Source organism: Cydia fagiglandana, chromosome 9 (genome assembly GCF_963556715.1).
Source record: "Cydia fagiglandana chromosome 9, ilCydFagi1.1, whole genome shotgun sequence".
NCBI classification, from domain to species: domain Eukaryota; kingdom Metazoa; phylum Arthropoda; class Insecta; order Lepidoptera; family Tortricidae; genus Cydia; species Cydia fagiglandana.
This window is the reverse complement of record NC_085940.1, coordinates 8,444,250-8,460,731: the sequence shown is the minus strand read 5'-3', so window position 1 is coordinate 8,460,731 and position 16,482 is coordinate 8,444,250. Positions and strand designations below refer to the sequence as shown.

Here is a 16,482-nt window from a genome sequence, read left to right as displayed (position 1 = left end):
CTAATTCCGGAATAATATCTTCACTCATTAAAAATTCAACCCACGTGTAATTTTCACTAAAACAGTTCCGGTATATTGACTTTATCGACACATGATGCGCAGCTTTAACGTTACGCCAATAAAGTTTACGTACCGACAAGCGCTTACGCCGTTGACCTAGAGACTATTACTACTTGATCCGCGCGGAAACAGTCCTTGTCGGTCTGCATTGCGGGCAGTCCATGGGCGCCGTTGTCTTGTATAAAAGACTTCTCGTACAGCCTAGTGCGGCGATATCACGTCTTGAATCGACATTGTTTAGTGGTTGTTTTTTATGTTAAATCCCTATATTTTAAACATTTTCGGGTGTACAACATATGTTTAATTTTGGCAATTTGGAATGAAATTAAAACAGGATAAGAACAAAGCTAAATTAAAAAGATTTTTACCATAATATTGTAAATATCGATATCACTATTTGCAATCCCTAAACTTTTTATTAGTTGTTTACTTAAAATTTGCTCTGGCGTGTGAGTGAGCGTCTTTGCGGACTAGGTCCGGCGGCCAAAAGGTTACGGTGCTATGAAACGGGGGACCCAAATAACCCGACAAACTAACCTAGTAAAGTAGGCATTCGTGCAGGCAGGCCGTGCCGATGACGGCTATATGAATAGTGCATCGACTACGCTACGGCCGTGTGGCTCGGCCCAGGCGGAGGCAATGTGTGCCGGTTAATTTCGTAAAATAGGAACGCCAATTAAGTCTTTGTTTATAGTAAAATAAGTCACTTATTAATTCTTATGCAATTATTTATATGAAAATAAGTCATTCATAAAGATTGTACGCTAACAGAAACAATTTCTTAAAAGTAATCAAAAGATGCCTTGAGAACCGGGAAGAACCGGGAATCCCGGTTCCGGCCCTGCCCAGAACCGGGAAATGAAATTCTTGGTACCGGGACCGGTACTGCATGCCCTACTTAGAACAGAAAAGTGCTACTTAGATCCCTCCTAGCAGGAAGAAAAGCCTTTTCTGAATAGGTGATGTGAAAAGGATTTATATTCTTTATCGTCGTCGATAACAAATGACAGTTCATAATAAAACACGTAATTCTTAATAAAATTTTATTTAAACAAAATAATATAGTCGCAGCCTGCCAGTGTCGCTCGGTGTCGGCGCGCGCCGCCCCGGCGCCGGCGGGGGCGGCGCGCGCCGAGTGTTGTCCACTGATATACACAAAATATTGATAATAATATACAAACGCCCCTAGATATTAATCATTAACCTGATTATATTAAAAAAGCTGAAAACTTTATAAATCCATAATATACATTACTTTAACAACTCGGGCGCTGAGCCTTTACATGTATATTTTCTTGAAAATAAAACGAACCACCTCTGTTTGCACGACCGCATATACGAGTAAGTACTCTCTGCGTTCCTACTGGAGGAGCGGCGAGTCGGCGACCCCGCGCCGCCTCGGAGGCAGCGGGGCTCCGCCCGGATATTGGTCACTTAGAGCAATAAATTATTATCTATTACCATAATATGATAAAGTATTGCGGATATTATAATTAACACGTGATCCAGGAAACGCGGAGTAAGTCTGGACTTATAAAAAAAGTAAAACTGACACCCCAGTACAAGCGAAACTGAATAACTTTATGTGCGTGTCCTACGGCAAACCAATTAAAATTATTTACTTTCAAAGTGATACGTTACACTACAATAGTATAAATATTATGTGTATAAAATGAACATGTGAGCGTACCTAATAAACAAAAAGTTATGGTGATCATCAGACACGAACTCTTAAAACAGTAAAAAGTAACACCATTTCAAATTAAATATTTATAGAGAGGAAATGCTTACAGCCGGCTACCTTTTACTAGAACTAAGTCGATGATCCTTCCCATAGAACCCTTACTTTATGAATGGTTTCACCGGGTTCATAGTCTCGCAGGTTCACTTGGGAACAGCAGTTTATGATGAGAATGTGATAAATAAGCATTTCATTGTTTGACATTTCGCTCACCGGTTCACTATAGAAGTTTGACTCCTCTTACGATAATTAAGGCAATCCGAAGCGATGTCAATTAGTATTAACCAAATTTGTTTCAAACTAAGCAGAATATAATTTAGTTATATTAATTCTTGTATATTAAGAGTATTAATTCACGGCTTGCCTAAATAAAATAAATAATCACTGTCTCAAGATAAATTCCATAACTTATTGTTACCATCATAATAAAAGGTATCCGTTTATTTACGTTCACATGACGATACAGAGGGCAAAACGATCTACGTAATGCTTCGTTAATGCTATCTTGACTATCCGCGAATACATAATACTACGCGGTGTCTCATAAAATAAGACATTACATTTTAAAAGTAGTAAAATTCAAACGGCTAGGCATATTTTGGAGGCATCAAACGATTTACAAAGCGTCAATACCTTTAGAGCCATGTGAAAATAAAATTAGCACGTTGAATATATAACATGGTGCTGTCATGTGGAGATACGAATTTTCACTTGATGGCAGTGGCTGTTAAAATATTTTCTTTTCTGAGGACTAGCTGTTCTATCAATATTAAGAAAATAAAAGTTAGACGTGAACATTACAACGTATTGAAGCAATATACCACTCGAGCTCTCACATGATACAGATCCCAAAATTCAGGATTACATATTACATGTTTTCTCTGATAATATAGGTTTTGGAAAGGCCTATCCTAGCTAAATTACAAATCATAGTGCCAGTTTACTCAATCACTTTTAGGACTTTACCGATAGCAATAGTTTTATCTGAAAAGAAAAATCATAATTAGACAAGGAATAATATTAACAATTCTAGGCTAGTTTTGTAACGACTCACAAGCCAGCAATTATAGCGGTATAGTTTTGCAATTACTATCAAGCTAAAGTATGGACGCTAAGCACGAAGAGTTTCGTACATGACGCGCATTTCCTATCTCTATTGCACGCGCGTAATTATACTGCTTTCCCGCTCACACAGTGGCATTGACCGCCTGCACATGGCAATATATGTGTATTTTAGTCTTTTATTCATTACATTACAATAAAAATTTAACTTTCCCACAGGAAACTAGCCTATTCGGAAGAGGATTCTTCAGCATGAAACCAAAAAAAATATAAAGCCGGACGGACAAGTGCGAGTCAGACTCGTCCACCAAGGATTTCGTACTTTTTAGTATTTGTTGATATAGCGGCAACAGAAATACATAATCTGTGAAAATTTCAACTGTCCAGCTATCACCGTTCATGAGACACAGCCTGCTGACAGCCAGACGGATTGTCTTAGTAATAGGATCCCGTTTTTACGGGTACGGGTACCATAAAAAGTAGTAAAATAGTGGAAAAGGAGATTAAAACTTACTCTCGTCTCTTAATGTGAACCTGCCCATTTGAGCAAACTTCTTGAATGGTTCTAAGCATATGATGCCGGCGCACTCTATCCTCATGATGGCCACTTGGTCCTGCTTCACGAAGCGCGGCCGCGTCTTCGACTTCTCCCCTGTCTTCTTATCCACCAGACAGATTAGTGCCTGCACACACACACAAATCCATTTACTACTGTTGCCATCACATTTAGCAGGCAAGTTGGTCAGAGATGTCTGAACACGGCTTTAGAAAGTGTTTAGATATTTTTGAGCAGCTTGGCCTTTATAATGTTTACACTTTACAGTACAGATGTAGTGCGTAATTGTTTTCCTTCGTATTTTCTCGGAAACGTTCATATTTGTCATGCTACTTCAGCCAACCTCAGTATTATTATTTTCATTTCTCTGAGAAAAATAACCCAGTACTTTACCACTCCCTTTAGTGGTAAATGGTGGGATTTTTATTCTCAGTTACAAGTGGGTGATGAGATGAAACAAAGGGCTACAAGTATCGGCCTTCCTTGAATACTTTTCTTAATAAGGATATATCTTTATAGTTCGCGTTCAAAAGTACCTATTACACTATAATTGTCCTACATAAGAGGCATAACTCTTTGAGTTAAACTATTAGAGAATGGTAGATAATTTTGATGCATACTCTGATACATTATTTTGAACTACACTGGGAACAGGTGAGAATTAAAATTCTCAGGTGTTACCACAACTTGGTGATAATTAGAGAGAATAACCCATAGAGCATATTCTGTTCTCCTTCTCTTACCTTCACAGTAACCTCTTCGGCGGCGCAATGTATGTGCATGACAGCCGAATATCCCGCGCAAATGATCGACTTATGCTCCAAAATCACAACTTGAGCATCAAACACCTGCAAATAAACACATTTTAATATTTATTTATTCAGTTTATTACTCAAGGTAACAGAATGTAGTTAAATAGTTCCATAAAATTATACTGAATGCACAACAGTCTGAAATAGGATTAAATTTGAAATAAAAATTACTAAACACTTTGAGCGCTATGCATAATCGTGAGCTTTGTAGGTTGTTATTGGACTGTAACTCTTGGCGGTCCGAGGTAAACATACCTCAGTGTGTGTGAACTGTCATTTTCATGGAACTTGACTTACATTAGTCAGGTTCCATTTATGTTTCTAGTAATAATAACTTACTCTTCCAGTAGTAATGGGTTCCGCGATGTCGCAGAGCACGAAACCAGGAGACACATCTTCTTCTTCAATGCCTTTTAGCTTGACTTTCACGTTCTCGCCAGGCCCAATGGATGTAACCTCAATGTCGTCAGACCACAGCTGATCAACATTCACTTGCACCTGTCAAAAAATGCTTAGTTGTCACGTTTTCAACAAAGGTACCGCATTGTCGGGTGTCGATAAGCTAGATTTCAAATTGAAGCTTTATGGAAATAGCGCCTTATTGACAACTGGCAATAAGTACCCTTTTTGGTTGAAAATGGCACATTTGTACAATCTATTGCTAGGTAAAACAAAAACCGGTCGGTTTCCGTGATGATGTCATGGGTGGAAAACAATAGATTGTTAGTGTTTCCATGTAAAGACAAATTTGGACAAATACTAATTGACGTTAAATAGTAAATTAAGGTCGATTGTGTTGGCTTAAATTTTATAACCTCTAGCCGCCCATACGTGAAACCTTGCCAAGCAAAATGAAATTCTATTTTGTCAACACAAAGTTGAAATTAGAATGGAACAAGAGACCTTTTTTATAGGTCTCTGGGCGGCTAGAGGTTAAACAAGCATTATTATTTCTATTATGCTCTGCGCGTACTAAACGCTGAACTCTCTATTTTCATATATAACTGCAAAATATGTTTTTTCGATTAAGAAACTTATTTATTTTATCTCGTCAAGTGTCTCGACTCGCGCTTCTCCGATTGGATCGGAGCGGTGCAGAAGCTCTCAACACACAGACAAGACATCCTCCAGACTAAGTATAGTCGCGGTACCACAAATATACGGTAGTTTTACTCCATTTTCGATCAAGTGTCTTTGAACGGACCAATCACGGCACGCGACTCGGTCACCTCGTCCTCCGCTTTTTTTTGGCAGCATCGGTTTCATGAAATAATTGCTTTAAGGTCCGTCTAGAGGATGTCTTGTCTGTGTCTCGACGAGTGTGTACAGCCGACATAATAATGAGAGAACTTTGAATAATTTTACGGTTTAGACTCACTTGTTTGTGCGCGATACACGGCCGTCGTGAACGCTGCTCGCACTGTTAGTGCTTGAGAAAGGAGACCTAGGTTCTCCGAAACATGTCGCGCGAGTGACTAAAAACAAGTGAGTCTAAACCGTAAACTTATTCAATGTTAGAGTTTGTTCGGAAAGAGAAGAGTCGTGGAATGTATGGGGCCCCATATATTCCACGACTCTTCTCTTTCCGCACAGACTCTAGTATGTCTCACAACAGTTTAAATTCGAATGAGAGAACTCACCCTATTGGGCATGAGGAAAAGGATGCTGCCCTTTCTCGTGGTCCCCGCCTCCACCTTGCCCATGAGCACGGTGCCCATGTCCTTGTACTTGTCGACGACGGGCATGATGAAGGGCCCGTCCATCTTGCGGTTGAGCGACGGCAGCTCGTCGATCAGCTGGATGAACGACGGCCCGCGGTACCAGGGGCAGATGTCTTCCGATACCTGGATAACAAATTACAGTTTATAAATTGTAAATACAGATGTCATCACAATGAAAAAATCAGCGATGATCAACTCTCACCAACATGGGACTCAAACCCACATCCTTATATTAATATTAATAATTAAAATACATTTTTTTAATACTACATCGGTCGCAAAGGTAAACAAGCATACGGTCCGCCTAATAGTGAGCAGATTCCGTAGCCTACGCCCACAACTCCAGAGGTGTTACATGCGCGTTGCCGACCCTTACAACATTTTTAGAATAATTACATAATCTTACTCTTTCATTTAACCTCTAGCCGCCCAGAGACCTATAAAAAGGTCTCCTGTTCCATTCTAATTTGAACTTTGTGTTGACAAAATAAAATTTCATTTTGCTTGGCAAGGTTTGACGTATGGGCGGAAGAGGATAAGACTCTTAGCACCCCTTGCATCACCCCACTAACCTGTGGTTACCATGGTTACCAGTACAATTTGATACTGGGTTAACGGTTTAACGGGTTAATCCCGGGTTAGTGGGATGGTGCTAGTGGCGCTTTGTCACACGATAAGGTTGGTTCACACAAAACGAACCACCTCTCTACAGATGTGTGGACCCTCTTATACAGGGTGTTTGGCACATCGTTTGCCAAATTAAAACGGCAGATAGGTTGAGTCCTCTGCTATCTGCTCATGTCTAGAAAAAAATAATTGGCCATGTTTTTTTTACTACTGCTAAAGTAAAAATTTTAAATTTACGAAAAACTGCCATATAACTGAAAAAAATAATGTGCGCAAAATTAAAAATTTCTAGGCCTGGGAAGATAGCAAATGACTCAACCAGTAGTCAACCTATTTGCCGTTTTAATTTGGCAAACGATGTACCAAACACCCTGTATATAATTTGATTGCACCATAATTATAAAAACTTAAAATGCCATATCTTCTGAATTTCATACTTGGGGAAGAAGTATGAGTATTTACTGCAAATCTTAGGCACTTACTCTTTCCAATAAGCCTTGTCCAGTTTGGCCGGACACAGGTAGGAAGGAGAGGTCCTTAGCTGGGTTGAATCCCAGCTTTTTGAGGTAAGGCATGATTTTGTCTCGACATTCATTGTATCTGTAATAAAAGATAGGAGTTGGTGAATAATAAGAAAGTAATTAGTTGAAATTTGGGAGATACGTGTTAACTCAAGTTTTAATTTTATTGTGAAATCTACAAGAGTATATTGTCTAAATGCTTCGTCACACAGGCGCGTTTTCCGGGCAGGGCGTGAGCGGGGCGCACCGCTAACACGCTCACGCCCCGGCCGGGTAATGCGCCTGTGTGACGGAACCTTAATAGTCCTCATTGGCAATGATACCAGTAAATCTTAGTCTTGACAGAAGACAAGGAACTGTGTGGAGACTTAGCGATCAATTATGAGACCAGCACGGCTTGCACATCTTGGCTCGATTCGCGAGAAGGACAGCGTGACGCAAGGAAAGTTTTGCTAAACACCCATGTATGTTGCCATGTCAACACACTCATTATACGATTATTATTGTTCTCTATTTTATGAAATGGGGCTCTGTTTGTAATCAACCTCGCAACTCGTAAGGCCCACCATAGAACATTTTTAATTTGAACCTTGTTGTACAAGTAAATTAGGATGAATTTCGTTCCTTTGAAAAAGCAATGAAACAAAAGAAATGCTACTTTATTTGGTTCAGGAAAGGTTCTGATTAGATTGCAATGAATATGTACGGTCAGTCAAGAAAGTGGTCTACCACTTTTCGACTCTATCAATCAGATAATAGAGTCGAAAAGTGGTAGACCACTTCCTTGGCTGACTGTACATTATAATGTACATTGAGCCTTATGAGGTAAATGCTATCAATACATACCTCTTCTCATCCCAGTTGACAGTAGGATCATCCATTTTGTTAACAAGAGCTACTAAATGCTTCACACCGGCAGTCTTGGCCAACATAGCGTGCTCACGAGTTTGCCCTCCTCTGTCGAAACCAGTCTCAAATTCACCTTTACGCGCTGAAATTACCTGAAAAAAAAAAAAAACAAAATATATTTATTTCTACAATTAATATTACAGGAGAGGCAGTAGGCTGAGCCTGTGACGTGGGGGTCTTAGCGAAATACAGAGTACCGACGATGTCGCGGCTATTATTTTACCAGAATATATTAAGGGAAAGCCGCTATATATTGAAATAAACATTCAAATGAAAAAAACCGTAATTTCTATTATAAGTTGCACATAAATACAATGGTACGTATTAAAACGGTAACTTTTTAATAATGCACTGTATTCACCACACTCATGGACATGTCGCGTGCGCTTATCGACAAGTACTATTAAAAGCTCATTATAATTATGAGATATCATAACATTTAACCACCATAACGGCATAAACTGAAGTAAATTTTATAATTGCATACATTTTAATTAAGGTTTAGTATCTAAAATAGAGCGGGTAAAAACTGTGCCCGCGGCTCCACCTGCGTGTGTTTTTTTATTGTTTCAGCTACGCGAATATAATTAGTTAGGGCATGGAAGGATTCATTGTGGCCAGCGGTTGATTCGAAATTGAAATTGACCGATTGAAGCCATTCGCATTTATAATGCATGATAATGGCCTAATTTAATAAGATACTAATGGTTTTATTTGATTCACACAGGAACTTTCATGGGTATCAGGAAGTATACACCACAGGGCGTTAAGGAGACTAGTATTGTTTGGTCACAATTGGTAACTTAAACTTAACACTACTTCGCGCCAATAAAAAGTGACAGCAGCTCATGACTCCACAAACTTTCCCTATAATTATTATAGTAATCTAATAGTAATTTAACATTGAGTAATCTATTACTCAATGTGGCCAAGTTCGTTTGCGGGATATTCCTTTTTTTACTGACATCTCTAATTACTGCTAGTACTATACCTCGTTTATTTAGCATTAGAAAAAAGGTAAACAATCTTGATGTGTCTTTTAATTGAAAAACACATTTTAAAAATAAGTTACGGCAAATATGTAACTATTATGAATTTAATACGATCTTTATGTTCTTCTGCTTGCATAAGTAATAGTTTTTGGTTTTTAAAAAGCATTTTTCAATTAAAAACCATGTCAAGATCTTTCCTTAAGCTTACCTTCTTGCAAGTTCTTTCTAATGCTAAAAAAAACGAACTATAAAAGCCAGCGCTTCTTTATTGACGAAGTGAACAGGCGTACTACAGTTTGAAAAATGCGCTCGTAAACGGAATTCCTTGCAGACGGATTTCACCTTACTATGATATGTAAAATACGTACCAGCACGGCTAAATCGGCCTGCGCCGCGCCACCGATCATGTTGGGCACAAAGCTCTTGTGCCCCGGGGCGTCAAGGATCGTGAAATGCTTCTTCTCAGTCTCGAAGTATGCTCTCCCCACCTCCACGGTTTTGCCCTTGTCGCGTTCTGCACAAAACAAATTTGTAAGTAATGTATTCTCAATTTAATAAAATAGCTAAAAGGGTTATTCCTACTAGTTACCACCAAGTTGTTACCAGTGCTAAAAGGTGGGAGAAAATTCCCAGTAGTTACCACTGCACTTGTAACAACTTTGTGGTAACTAGTGGGAATACCCCATCAGTAACTTATTGGCCTAAAAGTAAAAGAAGATATAATTTGTAAAAGATCGATTTAAACTTTTACGATCGTGACTTTTATGTAATTAATTTGATAAATGTTATTACGATCACTTCTTTGTCGGAAGGTAAATGAAAGGATTTGCAATGGATAACAGTATAAAAATAATAGTTGCAGCATACCTTCTTGGTTGGTGTCGAGCGCCCACGAAAGGTACCACGACTCTCGGGACTTCTCTCGCGCTTCTCTTTCGTATTTGTCCAGAGTTCTTTTATCCACCATGCCCGTTAAGGACATAATTTGACCGCCGATTGTCGATTTACCAGCATCTAGAAACACAAGTTAAATACATTATATAAAGCTTACATATGTAAATCAAACATACCATCATAACGCCAGTGGAGCAAATAGTTGTATTTTAAAAATGCATCATGGTTGTTGGTAGTTTCTAGGAAATTCCCCCGCACGTATGCTCGCTCTGTGTGGACCCGGCTAATAAGAAAGATAATTACAATGTGGATACAGATAGTTACATACTGGCTTCACTTTTTACAGACACAGTTTCAGTGTAGTTTCCAGGTTTCTAAATTCTTAATTACATGGAGTATATGTGCAAACTAGGCCTCTAATGTTGCCAAAGTGTGCGGCTGTGGCCTCATTATTTGTTTGATAACCTTGTATCAAAGTCTGATACAAACAAGTCAATATAAAAATTTGGGCCCCCACAAGTTCATATTTTTTGTCGTGCGTTGTCACCATGCTTGTCCACTAAGCACTTTGCCCAAGACTGATGTCGATGACGTTTTGAGTTACATCCTTATGTTATCCTCGTAAGTCCCCGCGTACTTGTACAAGTACAATATAATTCGAGTTATGAACTCTTATAGAAATAAAAGAAAGCTCCAAATACAAAAGTGTAAAAATTGGCTTGGCTCTTACGAGCTTTGAGTTACACAATTAAAGTATTTAATGTGAAGTGGTCTTACCGACATGGCCGATGAACACAACATTGACATGTTCCTTCTTGCTCCGGGTGTCTTCCACTCTGGGGGGTTTCTTCTTGGGTACTTTCTTTGCCAACTCGCCTAATTCATCATTTTCCTGAGGTAACAAGAATAAAATTTCAATAAAGTATTATGATTTGCATTAAAATTGTATTACTAATTGCAAGATAATGTATCTGATTTTTAACCGATCAATACCTATACAAACATATTCTTTGAGTGTTTGTAGGAGTGTCTACTTTTTTTGTCACACTCTGTAGCCCAAACAGTTTAATATGTACCAAATGAAATTAGTTTTTTACTTTATGTACATGTGTGAATGCTCTAATTTTTATGCGATAAAACTTTAAAGCAGGGAATATAAAAAAATATACAAACAACCAGTAACAAATCACCCACAAGCAGATTTAACTAAAACAAATAGATATAATGTTCACAATAAACATGTTGATAAGCTATAAATATTATTAGTAACTAGTCATAACTCATAATCATATAAGCAATTGAATTCTCTCAAAACAAGTAATTCATTTGAGTTATTGTGCTAATGTGACTACATGCTAGATCAAGTAACTACAATTATACATATTCACATACAAACCACAATAACCATATCAATCCATGCTCTTTCTGATTGTTATGATTAATATTCTTGAGTTTAATATGAACCAATTCTAATTTCACATGTTTTAGTAGATTCTAATCAACAATTAAATACTTTTCATGCACAAAGCAAAATTAAAACGAATCAACTATTATTTAAAAAAATATCAGGCCAACTAGCCTACTACAACTTTTTTTATAATAGTACTTTAAGCTAAATGCGATTAATTTTTGGTTAATCTCCAATGCTGGCTGGTCAGACTGTGTCATGGTTAACCAACGTTTTCCTGTGTTTACTTGTCAGTCAGGAGGCAGACTTCTTTATTGCCTAGGTGACTGATTTATTTATTGCCTTCTTGACTTTAAACTTATGCCTTACATGTTATTATACCCAATAAATTTACTAAAAAAGTTTAGTGGTAAGACATATTATAAGCTAAGAAGCATAAGAAAAAAGTTAATTAACCCATTCTAATCTCATGCTAGATCAGATAACGCAAAAAAAGAATCATGCCAATTACAGTGTTTTGAACCTGTTGCTCGATCTCTTCTTCATCGGGTTCGTTGTTGTCTTCTGGCGTGAGCAGCGCGTCGTCGGCCTCGGCCTCCCAGCTGTCGACGGTGGGCGACACGTCGGGCGGCACGGGCGGCGCGGCGGCCGCGGCGGCGGGCGGCACGGGCGGCGGCTCCTCCACGCGCGGCGAGGCCGACGCGCCGTCGCCGCTGTCGCCGCCGCCGTCTCCGCAACCTGCGGCGACAACAAGCTTGAGCGCCCCGGAGGGATCTAATGTATTAACTGAAACTAACTTTCTTCACATCTTGCACTTGTCAATACATTCGTTATTCAGCCGATACTGGCGATAGAGCACAATTGAGCGTTGCATTCAAAATCACAAACACTACTGATTCTAACAGCATTTTAAGTGCTTCTGATTCTGAAGAAATACAGCTCAATTTTGAATTACTTTCTTAAGTATGACAGTCCTAAGGAATTGTGACTAGATAGTCAATTCACTCTATAATATCTGAGAGACCGAGCTTTGCTCGGAAAACATATACGAGCCCCGATGCAAATTATTTCGTCTAGTTTCACGCAACAATTTTGTTTATTTTAATAAATTTTACACATGAACATAAATGACCCAGTAATGGGAACCATAATAGCAATGTTTAATGTAGTTTATTTTGATCGTATAATAAAATTGCATGAGCCTTTTATTGCTGAAAAAAAAGACTTTTCAAAAACGTTGTCCAAATCATATTGTCCTCTCCTACAGCACTGCTGCATGCATGGGCTTGAAACAAAATTGTCAGTACATTGGCAGAGCCCTATTGCTTTCCCTAGTATAGCCCTTTTCACATATGTTGTAATCCTACCCGTCAATAAAAAAATAAAGAACCATTATTTTTTTCCATTCAGTACAAACGGTATTTCTTGTATTTGGATTAGTTATTGTAGAGTATTACCATATAAAATTAAATTACATTAGTATAAGCATTAAATATTAGTAATTTTTAAACAAAAACATTATTTTTGAACAAACGCGAGAACCGCAAAAAATGGTCTCACTAGACGAAAACATGTGCATCGGGGCTCGTAAAAACTAAAAAATGCGCGTTTTCCCAGAGATAACACCTAGCTAGATCGATTTATTGTCCAAGAAAACCCCCACATAGCAAATTTCATTGAAATCGTTAGAGCCGTTTCCGAGATCCCCGAAATATATAAATAAATATACATATAAATAAATACATATAAAAACTACATATAAATTAGCAGTACATATGTGTACTTCTAATTTCTTACTTCCGTACAAACATAAGTATACATATACAAATTATACTATTAAAAATACTGGGAAGTTATTTGCTAAAATTGTTGCCAGGAAAACAATAACTGAGCAATGATCACTGGTATAGTAGATAGTACAGTCAAGGAATTTAAATTCCGACCCATTTCGTACTTTGTCACAGTGACAACTGTATGAGGTCTCTAGCGGCTTTCATATTGATTGTCACTGTGACAAAGTACGAAATGGGTCGGAATATAAATTCCTTGACTGTACATAATGTATATGACAAGGTGGACGTAAATCTATACAACTCTAGATTTAAGTTGGATTTTGCACATTTCTATATTGCACACTGAAAATAATGGCATTTCCAGTAGAGAATACAATAGTGCTGTTTCAGGATTTTCCGATATTTGTAACCCTTATAACAGATAATAAAGACTAAAGATGCAGGATCAATTTATTTAAGAATCAAATCTATGGAGACCATCTCTAAACTATTAGTAGTTTTCATATTAAGGGATGCAAGATGATGCCTGATTTCTGAGATTATAGTTCATGGAAATGAGAAATCTATGAATCATGTATGCTATCCTTGTTTTAAAAACCACTTAAGTACTTATCATTTTGGGTTAGACGTTAGTCCCATAGGTTTTTCAAAAAATAAAAAACATTGTCTGTATAGCATAAGAGAGAATAAATTGATGAAGTAGGTAGGTACCTACATACATTAACATGAGTGATTCATAGGAATATTGATTAAGTATGAGTCAATTCCTATTGGATTGAGTATTCCAGGTACACACAAATATAAATCTTTTTGCATTCAATAAAATTCTTAAAAATTCATACTTAAAAAAAAAATTGAGTTTAATTCTAATTAAACCACTCATTCCAAACTTTAGTAAGATAAAAAAACTATACATACAAATGCCTTCTAAGTGTGCCCAAGTGACAAATCTAAGGATAGCCTTTAACACATCCACCGCCAAGAACATGTATGTGTGTTCATTTTGTATTGGAAACAGGGCACCCGGTACCGAAAGTATTTAGCACTTTTAAAAACATGCAAGATGTATTTCCTCACACTATTGTAACAGGACAAACCTCTAACTAATCAATGGACTCACTTAGAATAACACAATTACAAACTTACATGCACATTATAAACTAATGATCACAGCAAATAGAAAACCAGACATGATAAACTGAATATGTAAAAATGTTCCAGTTGAGTAAATAAACATGATTAAATATCCGAAGATTGGGTTCGTGCCTTCGTTTAGAGGGAATTGGATTGTAAGCGGTTGAAACGAAAAAGAAAATTTCAAGCAGTCGAGAGTTGACATCACACTGAACAAACATTTACAGATCTATCCATCAAAAAACATCAAGGTTATCGGTGCCTCCACATAATGATTTTCATATAGTGAACTAGTTATAAAATATTTTAATGATGATTAATATAAGTAAAACTTGATATACTATTACTATTCACAAATTGTGAATCATAACCTTATTAGGTAGGCCAAATGACATATGCAAAGGTAAAGAAAGGTTACCTTTGTCTGATTAGTGATTTATATTGCATATACTGAGTTTATTTACACATTAATACTGATACATAAGCACATTGAAGCAAATTTATTCGTCAAAAAGAAAGCTTTTACTTACGTATGTTGCGTGAATCTTGCATTTCAAGAGTTCTTATCAAAGAATGGTCGTTATCTACGTCAGCATAGTGTTTATTGGCTCGCACTAGTGGGCAGAACTGATAATTCACGCTAATTTCAATGTAGAAGAATTAAATCTTAGGTGAAAGTTGCGAACTCAAAAGTAGGTATAGGATAGGCGCCGCGTGTCTCGACATAACCCGTTAAAACTGGATTTGTAAAAAAAATATATACTGCATTCAGAGTTTACGTTTTGGAAATGTAGTGTCATGAATTAATTACGTGCGTTTTTTAGAAAATTAGATCATTATACTCAGCAAACTATGTTATAATTAGTTCTAATGCTTCAATGCAGATAGCTAAAATGACAAGACAACCGACTTACCGTTCAGGACGGGACTATCTGCAGAATTCGTAGAACCGCTTTCAGATTTTTGTGGTGATGAGGGGGATTCGGAGGTTTCGTTTGCCTGAGAAGGCATACAAAAAGAAGGCACGAACTCCACGGCATTTACATTCAACGTGGAAAATTTTGTAGACACATCATTGGAATCTTTTGCACCTTGTTCACCTATGACATCGGCTTGATTTTCCCAAGAGTCCGGAGCACCGATATTGGACATTTTTATTAATCAGACAGTGTAAAGTTATTAAATAAGTCTTTCTTTTCTAGTTATTTTTATAATTATTCGCGTTCTTTTCTCGATAGATCCGCGTGTGTCTTTATCTCAGACCGGAAGTTCATGGCAATTTGCCAAAAATGTTATATTACATATATACACAAAACAAATAAATTTCGTATAGAATTATATCCAAATATTACAAATAGTTGTATTATTAAATCTTTTTCAAGCCTGTATTTAAATTATTGATATACAAAGTATATTAGGATACTTATAAAATATAAAATGAACTTTATTTGATATATTACATCCGGTGCTAAAATTGCCAAGTACAATAAATAAGGTGAAGTAGACAGTAAAACCGTTTACACACGATCATAGAATGTTCTGCATATCGGTCCGAACCATGACACTTGGGCGGTTTATACTTTCCCAATTACAGTTAAGTAGGTAAGTTATTACATTAGTACGAAACGGACCTCAACATTGGTAGAAAAAAAAATTAAAAGTTAAAATGGCGGAGATATTGCCGATCACAGTTTGCGTTTGCAAGCGTCGATAGCGTTTGTTCAATGTGATTGTGATGGTTTGTTCAGGAAACTAAATATAATTCCATGACATAATTAAGCTAATCTTGAAGTTTATATTTAATTTAGTAAATACGTGACAGATTTATAAACTTTTGTCTCTAACGTAGGTTTAGTTTAGGTTAGTAATCAGCAAGCAGTTTTATATAGAATATAAGCAAATTCAAACTATTTGACATGATAGTAACAAATTGGCTTACGTCCATCTTCGGATATGTCTGTGCACTATAAGTTTAAAAGTGCCCTAGATTATGACACGGTCACATTCGATGGTCTGCATATATCAGTAGGAGATTTGAAAGCTGCTATTTCCCAGCAGAAAAGGATTGGAAAGACATCTGACTTTGATCTGCAGATAACTAATGCTCAGACTAAGGAAGGTGAGTAATTAAAAAACATATATTTTAGTCTCCTTGGTAGAAACCTATTGGTAGTAGCAGTGCATGATTTGGCTTATTATGGCTTAAGTGTTCTTAAAACTGTCTACCATGTTTGTGATCCTTTTCCCCTAAA

At 37.2% G+C, this 16,482-nt stretch overlaps 2 protein-coding genes across 4 annotated transcripts in view; one reads left to right on the top strand and one right to left on the bottom strand.

Moving 5' to 3' along the window:
- Positions 1-1,089: 1,089 nt before the first annotated feature.
- Positions 1,090-15,520, bottom strand: LOC134667243 (eukaryotic peptide chain release factor GTP-binding subunit ERF3A). 3 transcript variants are annotated; one of them, XM_063524570.1, is made up of 12 exons: positions 15,145-15,520; positions 11,815-12,041; positions 10,673-10,787; positions 9,869-10,015; positions 9,370-9,515; positions 7,947-8,101; positions 7,062-7,179; positions 5,872-6,075; positions 4,571-4,729; positions 4,163-4,267; positions 3,378-3,546; positions 1,090-2,785 (listed from the first exon to the last, which is right to left on the bottom strand). In XM_063524570.1, the coding sequence occupies exons 1-12, from the start codon at positions 15,380-15,382 to the stop codon at positions 2,742-2,744; spliced, it is 1,827 nt and encodes a 608-aa protein (XP_063380640.1). In that variant the 5' UTR covers positions 15,383-15,520; the 3' UTR covers positions 1,090-2,741. The 3 variants fall into 3 exon arrangements, with proteins under 3 accessions (XP_063380640.1, XP_063380641.1, XP_063380642.1); XM_063524571.1 differs by having other exon boundaries at positions 11,827-12,041; positions 15,145-15,519; XM_063524572.1 differs by lacking the exon at positions 15,145-15,520 and adding an exon at positions 14,761-14,974.
- Positions 15,521-15,900: 380 nt separating this feature from the next.
- Positions 15,901-16,482, top strand: part of LOC134667280 (E3 ubiquitin-protein ligase RBBP6-like) — a 50,727-nt gene continuing 50,145 nt past the window's right edge. Inside the window, exon 1 of the mRNA XM_063524619.1 lies at positions 15,901-16,349. Coding sequence (XP_063380689.1) covers positions 16,184-16,349 — 166 coding nt within the window. The 5' untranslated portion in view covers positions 15,901-16,183. The remainder of the gene's footprint in view (positions 16,350-16,482) is intronic.

Bases quoted from the DNA above. Each gene is read 5' to 3' on its own strand.
- LOC134667243 (XM_063524570.1), bottom strand. From the start codon at position 15,382: ATGTCCAATATCGGTGCTCCGGACTCTTGGGAAAATCAAGCCGATGTC. The intron at 10,016-10,672 runs GTAAGACCACTT...TTGTGTTTCTAG, and splicing joins TGTGTTCATCGGCCATGTCG to ATGCTGGTAAATCGACAATC. The intron at 2,786-3,377 runs GTAAGTTTTAAT...TTTTCTTTTCAG, and splicing joins GTTCACATTAAGAGACGAGA to ATAAAACTATTGCTATCGGT.